Genomic DNA, 10,319 nt, shown 5'->3' with positions numbered 1-10,319 from the left:
TATTTTGCAGTGCTGGATTGAACCCGGGGATTTTTGCATGCTACAAAAGTGCTCTGTCACTGAACTACATTTAGGAATGGGGATGTAGCTTAGTGGTAGAGCACTTCACTTACCTCAAGAAGGAGAGAGAGAGAGAGAGAAAGAACTCGTAGATAAAGTAAATCTATTTTGCTTTGGAAGCCAGAAGGTGAACTGTAAAGATGTCCACGGGCAAATCCCTGGAAACTGTGACTGTTTGTGACTGTTTTTACATGGCTAAGGGGAATTAAGGTTTAGCCATATGGAATTAAATGTGCTAATCATTTGGATTTAACATAGGTGCATTATCCTAAAATTTATCTGAGTGGTCCCACATAATCACTAAGGTCACTAAGTGTGGAAGCTGTGGCAGAGAAGAACCTGAGATAGCACAATGAGAAGGAAGAGGGCCACAGGCAAGGGATTGTAGATGGGGAATGAACTTCTCCCCCAGACCCTGCAGAACTGGGAAATTAACACTTTGTGTTGCTTTGAACCACTGTTTGCAGTAATTTGTTACAATGCCCATAGGAAACTGATATAAGACCTGTCCTGCAATTACTCTGAAGGATCTTAGACAAGTGGTTTCACCTTTGCATTCCTGGGCTTTCCTTACTTCTCAAAATAATAACTGTCCTGGGTAAAAAGGAACAAAGAGGCAGAACTACCTGGCGCACAGGCACACAGAACATGTGAATTTCTAGCTTCCCCTTTTCTTCCTGGTTGGAAAGTACAAGAAGAGGGTCACAGTCAAGGAGACAGTGTTTTCAGCAGTGTGTCTTCTTCCTTTGCTGTGGACCCTGTGAAGGACTCCCCTAGTCAGCTCCCCAAGCCCACCTTATCTGAGCACTGGCTCCTTATCTGCCTTGGGGGAGCCTCACAGCTCCCACTTCCCTGAGGAAAACCCCTCTTAGAATACAAAAGCTCTTTAGAAGCCCCTGAGATGAGAGCAGAGCCAGAGCCTCACTCTGCAAACAGGCTTTCGGAGATGAAAGAGCAGCTTAGCCACTGGTATCTCTCCGCTGGTTGCCATGTTGCCCACTGACAGAATCAGAAGGCGGTGCCCGGAGGGAGGCCAATCAGAGGCTGGCCTGCCTCCCCCTCCTCCTACCCACACACCCAACACAAACATCCCTCCAACATTCCAGCTTCCAATTCCTTAATTAGTTGTGTTATGAGCTTTTATTTAAAAAGCACATTTAATACAAGTATAGTTTCGCAGATACAAGTTTTCACTTTGTATGCTACAAAAGTCTTTGAATATTATTCTCTTTACAAAATGGAACCTTACAAAAATACTGACAATTTAATGTTTTTATACATTTTTTCTCTAGTTGCAGTTATTTCTCTCATTGTAAAACAATGGCTACCACAGAACTATTGATATTTTAGTTGAGATTAAAAAAAAAATTAACTCATTGCTTTTTTAAGCAGCTAAAGTAAATAACACAGGTCGAGACACAGTTTATAATCATAGTGGATATAGCTAAAATTGCTTCAGAAATAATATTTTACATAGTTAACTTTTAATGTTTTATACATTATTTATATAATATTTATATATAAAAATCATAGCTTGCTATACGTTGAAATGAAAGGACGGATTCTGTAACAAGGATGTGCATGTGGTTGATCCATATGGTTACATGTAGCCCTTTGAAAGGTTTGCATCCAAGATCAAGAAGCATTTCTTTCTTCCTCCTTTCCTCAAAGGTCCAGTAGAAGGGGTCCCCATCTACCACCCAGAGTACGACCTTGCTTGGAAGGACACTTATGGATAGAGAATGAGGAAAACTCTACGGAGATTTAACCCATGTGTTCTGCCCAGCAGAACCTACCGAGAACTGCCCTAGGGGTCAACCCCAAGACAACAGTGCTTTACACAGCTTAGCAAGAGCAACTCCCACGGAAACCCTCTCCGCTCCGTTATCTTGAAGGGTAGCCTTTCAGGCAGGAGACCGGCTGCTACTCTGGCTCCCTCCGAATTGGAGTAGCTGAAAGGTTGGTTCATCTTTCATTCTGCCCTTTTCCTCCCCTGTCTCCTGTCCAGAAGGCTGTTTTGCATCAGCCAGAGGCCGACCATGCCCTTGCTCATCTCTGGACACTCACAGGAAACCCCAGATTTCAAGGGAGATGGCAGTAACCGAAGTCTAACCGTTTCTAAGAGTGTGCAAGTGCCCGATGATTGACGTGTACAACATCAGCATCCTGTGATCGACATCCCAACATCACAGGACGATGAGTCAAAAGAAGACAAATGGAGGCCTGGACCCTCCATTTCTTCTGAAATTGTGCTATTTGTGAAGCTCACTCATCCCACAAAGAGTCTTCTCATCTCTAAAGTGAGGGACCATGGTTGTGGGCCTGTGGACTGTGCAGGGGTCGGGAGCTGTGATAGAAAATCCTAAGGACTAGGGATTTGGATTTGGGATCTTGACCACTTTGAGCAAACATACTCATTCCTTAGATTTAAGAAAACAAAACAAAATTTCCTGAACCAAAGTCATAGCAGAGAAGAGAGTGGATGAGAAGGGGGATACAAGAGGGGAGTCCCCCAAGGCTAGGTTGTGGATTCAGTGCTAATTCTGGTGTGATGTGCTACAACGTTGAGTTTGCACTTTTCTCACAGGCCTGGGATTCTCAGGTCACAGAAGGTGACCAGAAGACTCAAATCATTTTAGTGTTTGTGGTGGGACAGGCCCGTGCTCACTAGAACATGAACACTTAAACCAACTGCACATCCAGGACTCCGGCACTTGGTGTTAGTTTGCTGTTGATTCCACATAGGTGAACGCTACCTATTTTGGAAGGCCACAAGGTAAGACTTTTTTTTTTTTTTTTTCCTTTTCAAAAATCAGTTGGGCAAAAAAGTTTTTCCCTACATTCTACTGTCTGATGAGATTGGAGAGCAGCAAGAACTTGCTGTCAGCAGTCATTGTACAAAAAAAAAAAAAAAAAAAAAACCAGCTCAGGAGGCGGGCAGCACCTACACCATGTTGTGGTGATTGTTCCTGTCAATAATGTCCACAGGTGAAAGGATCTCCTTCCTGATGGCAGGCGAAGGCAGGGAGAGTGTCGTCTTAGTCTTGAAGAGGTCTGACACGAAGAATACCTAGGAGCACAAATCAGAGATCCGAATTAGTAATTGCCACCTGGGAACTGGGGACAGGCAGAGGCAAGTGGAAGGAAGATGGGAGGTACACAGACGTTAGGAAAAGAGAGCCCTAAACCATAGCTCTCTAAATCCGGAAGGACCATAGAGATCATATAGTCCAACTCTTATTGTTTGAATGGGGAAACTAAGGTCTGGAGGACAGTGACATGGCCCAGGTCGTGCAAGAGTAGAATCCAGTTTTATGGACTCAGTCCTGTTCATTTCTCAGGGCAAATGAGCAATGAAAGAGAAGTTCTTAAGCAAGGGAAGCAAGTCATAATCAGTCAGTAATCCACGCTACTTTCCCTTTCCTTACAAAGGAATTCAGGGTGTAACCGAGTCAGATTGGCCAATATGAATTCCTGTCAACAGGAGCTGAAGTAAGGAAGCAGCAGTGACCACTTTTTCCTAAAAACCCCACGATAGCAATCATTTCATAGGGGACAAGAAGCCAGGTCTTTTTGCAGAGGGAGTCAGCAACTAACTTAGAGGAAAAAGGTCAATAAAAAAAATCTCCTATCCTCATACCCAGCATTCTTCCTCCTCCGGGCATGTGACCTAGGAGTCTTCCTAGAATCATTGAGGGCTGAAAACCCTTTGGCAAGCATATAAGGATGGCTCAGATGTAGCTGCTGTGTCAAGGAGCTATGATGCAAGAGTCAAGAACTTGATGAGCTACTGGAATAACAAAAACCTGTGCTTTGTATTAGATAAGCAAAGTAAATACACAGATTTCCACTTGAGCCATTTAGCAGCAGGGGTTTGTATTAAGTAATTATAAGTGGCAGCTGTCAATTGTGTAATTTAATAGAAAATACATAGCTGAATGGAAGTGGGGAATAAAATACTTTCAAAGTTCCTGGCAAAGATGCAGTTCAATGGGACAGTGCTTACCAAGCATGCACAGGCCCTGAGTTCAATCCCTAGCACTGCCCCCTCAAATTCTACATCCCACGCTTTCAGAACTGAAATGTTTTGCAATACCTGCAGATGGTAATGTGCTCACTAACAATTAAGGTACTGCCTTTTCATTCTGGCCACCTTACTAGCCAAAAAAAAAAAAAAAAAATGAAGACTTCACCCAAACTAAGACTCTAATAGCCAGGGCCTGGTCATGGTAAGGCCTTGGATTATTTGTTGAACTGATTTCCAAAATGTCACTTCTCTAGTAACACAGCAATCAACGAAGTGTCATAAAGAAACTAGTAATGCTGGCTACCTCGGGAGAGGGGAACGGAGTGGCCAGAAGATAAATAAATTTGGAGACCCACAAAACTCTTTTGTATCTTCTGATTTTGAGCCTGTTACATATTATAAACATTTCATTTTGTTGGCTACTATAAGAAAAGGGGATCTTAGCCAAGAAATGTCACCTTTAATACATTTTTAGCTTGAGTGCCATTGAAAGTACCCTTTTGCAAAGGGGGAAAAAAAATCTAAGCCTTTTCTCCCTGTCTTTTCTAAGGCAGTTTGAACAGAGAAAAGGTTGGGACAGAAAGGTCTGCCTCCCAGCCACAGTCAAACTTGAGAGGAAGGAAGGAAACGCCCTGTGTGCCAGCTGCTAGGGGGCTCCGGGCTTCCCAGCAAGGGGATCCATTAGGAGCAGCTGGGGAGGTGGTTTTCAAGTGCTCCCAGTATAAGAAAAACTGAACAGATGCGATCAAAGTTCAATGTGTTCAATGATGAAACTTTCAACTCCTCCCTACCCCAGCCCCTTCTCTCCCCCTTGCCCTCCTTTCCTACTGTACTAAAATGATGCTATCATCAGGCAGGTGCAGATTTCTGTATCCACTTCTCTACCTGAAATCAATCTCCCTTTGCTTTGTCTCTAAGGTAGAGGTCTCGATCCATCTCTCCATCACTGGCTCTTACCTCCACTATCTCAGCAGGCTCTCCCAGTCCTAGTTTCTTAGAGATCTTTCTCCTAGATTCCATCTGTGAGGGCAAATCAGGCAGAGAACAACTTCCTCATCCCCAACAAACACCTGAACCACTGACCTCTCAATCTACTGATTTATCTCCCAATCTAATATTTTGGGATTCATATTCATTGCATGTTAGAGTTTGTGTTGCCTAACTGCAAGATGGAAATAATATGAAGGTTAAAGGTCACAGTGAACTCAAGAAGACCTAAAACTGTGCCAATAACAAGGCATTTCTTTCTCTAATGCTGTGGATGCCACAGTAATTACTGAGCCTAGACTAAGTGATGCTCCCTCATGTCTCCAAAGCTTTGCTAGCTGGCTGTTTTTCCTGGATGGGAGGCTCTAGAGGAGACCCAGTCCTTATCACCCTGGATCACCCACAGCACCTAAGTTGGGTTTTGCACCTACCGGGTGGTCAATAAATGTTTATTGTTGAATTTTTAAAGTTCACCCTACTTCGAGAAAAGCAAGTGCTCTGGCCTTGGGTTCTACCAGTACATACAAGACCAACAGACTTCAGGGGAAGCACATACTCGGATGCCACATGCACACAGCCAGGCAGCAAGATGAAGGGTTGGTTGAGTGAGGTCAGGCAGAATCCCACCTCCTTGCTTTCAGTATGGCTTGAGGTTACACACAAACACTTTTTGAGGGGGGATCATTAAACGTGATCCTATCAAGACTCAAACAGGGCTTCATCTTCCTAATGCTTAAACAACAGAACATAAAAAGCTCTCGTAAAAGTGGTAAACTTCTTGGCTTGGAACAGTTCCACTTCCTGGGTGATCTCTACCTGGAGGCCGAGGCTGGAAAGGCTCTACACAGATTAGTGAACCTTTCTTAGGTCCACAGAACAAACCCTCTCCCAGTCCACAGCCTAGCTCCACAGGTCATCTCACTGTACAAAAGAATATACCACAAAAATAAGCACTGTCTCAGCAAACAAGAAAACTGGGCGCTAGATACCAAGAGGCGGTCTAAGCTACAGTGCTCAGGACATTTGCTTTTAATTTCATTTCTCTGATTTTTTGAATTTTATAAATTACTTTTTCCTGAAAAAGGAATCAGGGCAATTATTAACCATTTATTAAACCCCTGCTGTGTTTTAAGCCCCAAGAATATAAAATTGAATATTCCCAAAACACAGTTCTTGGTCCTCAAGGTAAGTCCAAGCCAATGAGGGAGAGTAACGTAGGAAGACGGCCTCCACAAGACTGTGTTTGGAGGAATGTGACAGAAAGAGGCCAGAGTGGAAAAGAAGCCCAGACTGAAGGGGTGGGGAGGGACCCTTAGAAGGTTTCCCCAGGGGACAGCTACTGGGGCTTAACTCTGGAGGATAAGGAGGGGTTGCCCAGGTAGGGAATGTCCTGGAGATTGTTACAGGCAGAGGGAGCAGCGGTGCACTGGGGTGCAGGAGGCGGGGAGAACAGAAAGTTCAGGACTTCCTGATGCTCAGTGTGGCCGGGACAGAGCCATCAGTGAAGCTGGAGAGCAGAGGGCCTGAACTTGAGAGGCCTCTTTGGACACGTCCAGCACTTCAGACCCCCTCCTTTCTAGACATCATTGTCAAGGGTGAAGCACTGGAAAGTCTTGCAACAAGGTCGTGCTAATAACTCAAAGGAGTCAGAGAAGGTACAGGGAGCCCCAAGATGGGGACTACAGAGTCTAGGAGAAGATGAGTCCTGGGACGGCACTATGAAGACAAAGAGGAAGAGGGTGACTTTGAAATACCGAGGATAGGCCCGTAGCTGATAGATGCGATGTGTCTGTGTGGGTGGGTGTGACTTTAGCCATAACTTTCTTGCTAGTTCTGTTTTTCTACTACTGAATTTTTTTTTTTTTCCCACATTGGTTCCCACTGAAAACTCTTAAAATTGGGGTAATAAGGGCAAGGGGGAAAATGACAGCTCTCTTCCACATTGGCTCCTTTTGATATGGTCTTGGGGAAGTGATTCTGACCTCCTGCTGAGTCAGAATGTCAAGCTATTCTGTGATCAGATCTCAGGGCGGAAGGCGATTTGATTTACCCAAACACTCTGGACAATGTGGCTCTTCCTTCAAGAGCAAGACTACACACAAACAAAGCAGCTCTAGGCTGTAGGAGCCCCATCCACACCACAAGATGAGGAGATAAGAAATGTGCAGGGAGCAGCTCCTTATGAATGGCTGTTAAGGCTCTAGCACCACCGCCCCTCTCTCCCACTCCCATCCAGCCACAGAGCGCTGCTGAGAAGCTTTGTTCTTTAAGGTGGGATGGATTTGTTTGCAAACCCAAGGTTTGCCATTTTCAGCCAAATACCAATGTGAGGGATACAATGCCTATCTCTTGGGGGTTACCATCAGGATTATGGGATGTAATGTGGATCACAGGTATGGCACCATGACACACAGAAGTCACTACCCCTGGCTTGTGGGTTCAGTGCCTGTCTACGCAAACTCACTTCTTTGTATCTTGCTTTTATGTGGAAAAAGAAGGAAGAAGAGAAAGAACTAGAAAAACTAGAAAGGAGAGGGGAAAAGAGGAGCCATTAAGAATGTGAATGAACTTGGGAAAGTGGATGCTGACTCAAGACAGCTACAGGGACCATGTGCTGACCTGGAGTTTTCCACAAGGCAGATAGGATCTGCTTTTAAAGACTTACAATTTCTGGGGCTATTTTTGGAAATGAGTCACACTGGAAAAGATGCTCTGGAGTCTTTTTGCCAGCGTTCACCTGCTGCGGAGATGCCAGCCCCGCCTGGCTGGAGCTCACCAAGAACCAAGTCCACCAGAAGCAGGAAGTCTGGGTGGTGGCCAGGTCTCTACCTCCAAGGCCATGGACGGTTGGATCAGCACATTTTGAGGGCCATTTTGTGACGGGCAGAGTATGACAACTAAATTGTCTTTTTAAAAGTTCCTGGAGTCCAAGAGTGTTTCAACTCCTGACTGTGTGTAAGTGAACCTGAAGACAGGAATCATGCTCTTGGCCATGGAGACCCTTTATAAGCTCTCACTGAGTTTAGATACCAGCACAGGGCAGATAACTATAAAAGCCAAAGGATTTTAGAATCGTAGAAGCAGAAGAAGACAAGAGTTGTCTATTCTGGTATTTTGGGTTTGAGTGCAGCACTCAAATTATCTGTTTCAGAATCACCTGGGTTCTTCTTGAAAAAGCAGATTTCCAGGCACAAGACAGACCAATTTGGAGAGTGGCCTGGAATCTGCATTTCAATAACACCACAGGTATTTGTTGTGCAGTCTACAGACGAGAGAACTTCAGTGGGGGGGGGCGGTCTACGGAGATGAATGGATGGGCTCAAATGATAGATGTACCATTGCGTGGCTGTGTGTCACTGGGCTTTAATATTCTGAGAGAGGCTCTTTTATCTGCACCCTGGACACCAGGATGCCTCCCTGAGCTGCCTTCTCTTCCCTCTTTGGCTCCCCTTCTGAACTTTTAATGACCTTCCGTTTCAGCATTAGGCCACAGGCCGGGATGCATGATCCTTCAATGCTATGTCATGTTTCCCCTTCTAGACTGTCAGCTACTCAAGGGCATGGGTTGTGTTGAGTCATCTCTGTGCTCACAGTTCAGGAAGAGCAGCCCTCAATGAAGGCTGATCCCACCGCCGTGTGCAACAGAGACCCTGTTTGCTGCTGCTGATTTTGCATGCACTTCAGTGTGTCTTGGCCCTGAAATTTCCTTTTGGCTTTCTGGTCCACCATACTCAACACTCTCCAGATTAAGGAAAGGAGAAATTTCCTGGGAGGAGAAAGCCTTGGGAATCAACTCACCCTCCTGCCCTACTATATAGTAAGTGCTGTCTAGACAAAAGTTATCTTTGGCAGCCTTGTCTTTTGGAGATGGCATTACTCAATTACAATTATTATTTTTTTGTCCTCAATAAAGGGCTTTCAGCAGCTGTTGACACGATACATTTGCCAGTGTCTGTGGTGAGTGATTTCCTGATGCATCTGAGAAGAAACACAATAGGGCAGAAAGAGTGTCACCCCAGGAGTCCAGCAGCAGGATCCAGTCCCCAAACAGCTATTGCTGTGGACCTGGGACCAAGTCACACTCTTGTGTCATCTTGAACTGATACAAAATGAAACGGTTTGATGATTTCAGGTGATCTTCCTGCCCTGGATTTGTGTGCAAATATTATTAAAAAGAAAACTAACTTCCTATATTTACTGTAAAGCTTAAATGAATAATACATGGGAAAACACTTCCTATCTGTGAAGGACTATCTCAGTTATCATCATTAAGAATCATCACTGCTACTGAGGAACACAAAAGAAGTTAACCTTCTCTAAAAGAAGAAAGAGGGTTTGGAGAAGGAGAGGAGAGTGTCGCGGGCCATTCTGAAGAAGTGCCCTGTTGAGGAGCCTGCAGGAAGGTTCTCCTAGGCTAGCACAAAGGAGAACGTCTGGTGAGGAGGACCTTGAGGGCTGGTGGCCCTGCAATGGGGTGTAGTTTCAGCAGGAGATGGTGCTCAGGAATGTGGCACCCAGAGATGACAGAGAATGGATAAAGGAAAGGGCCACCATCCTCAGAAATCCTCCAATATAGAAGCTAAAAGGGAGAAGGGGGCTATTATTCACTGAACTCGTCTCTCCTTTTTATCCTACAAGTTCCAATGGTTTGCACCTCTGAGCCGAGAAACAACACATTCTTTCTATCCATCCCCATGTCTTTATGCTATTCTTTCTGCATACAGTTCCCTGGCTGACCTTCTGTATGTCACAACAAATGTCCACTCATCTTTCAAGAATTACTTCTCTTAGGAGTTCTAGACCTCCCACACCCTCAAGGAGAATTAGTGATCCCCACTCTTCTGTCCTCAGTAATGGACCCCATGCCAACAGCTGTGCCCTTCCATTGCACTTGCTTTTCCACATGTTTGTTCCAATCAGATTGGTCTCAAGCCCTCAGTAAGTTACTGGGTGGTCACCATCTGCATTTTTAAAAGTTAAATGGAAAATACTAAAAGTTAAATGGATGTCTGTGTGTCTGAGAACATTAAGTGGTAAGCCTTATTTTGTGTTTGGATGCCTCTGTTGGGTTATGATGTACAATGTATTTCTTATTTGGATGAGAGTCAAGTCTTAGAAACACATATTGGGCTATAAGTTCTTGAAGGACCAACTCGTTTTAGCTCTGAATGCCTAAGACAAAGTGCAGCATGTACCACATAATGCCCATCCACTCAGCATGTTGTGTGTGCCCGACGTAATGCAT

At 44.7% G+C, this 10,319-nt stretch overlaps 1 protein-coding gene across 1 annotated transcript in view; it reads right to left on the bottom strand.

Moving 5' to 3' along the window:
- Positions 1 to 1,181: 1,181 nt before the first annotated feature.
- Positions 1,182 to 10,319, bottom strand: part of Plpp3 (phospholipid phosphatase 3) — an 80,861-nt gene continuing 71,723 nt past the window's right edge. Inside the window, exon 6 of the mRNA XM_076862393.2 lies at positions 1,182 to 3,130. Within this exon, the coding sequence (XP_076718508.1) occupies positions 3,005 to 3,130 (126 nt within the window). The 3' untranslated portion in view covers positions 1,182 to 3,004. The remainder of the gene's footprint in view (positions 3,131 to 10,319) is intronic.

This window comes from Callospermophilus lateralis, chromosome 7, assembly GCF_048772815.1.
Source record: "Callospermophilus lateralis isolate mCalLat2 chromosome 7, mCalLat2.hap1, whole genome shotgun sequence".
In the NCBI taxonomy this organism is placed as follows: Eukaryota; Metazoa; Chordata; class Mammalia; order Rodentia; family Sciuridae; genus Callospermophilus; species Callospermophilus lateralis.
The sequence above is the reverse complement of the archived record's forward strand: the minus strand, read 5'-3'. Positions and strand labels throughout refer to the sequence as shown.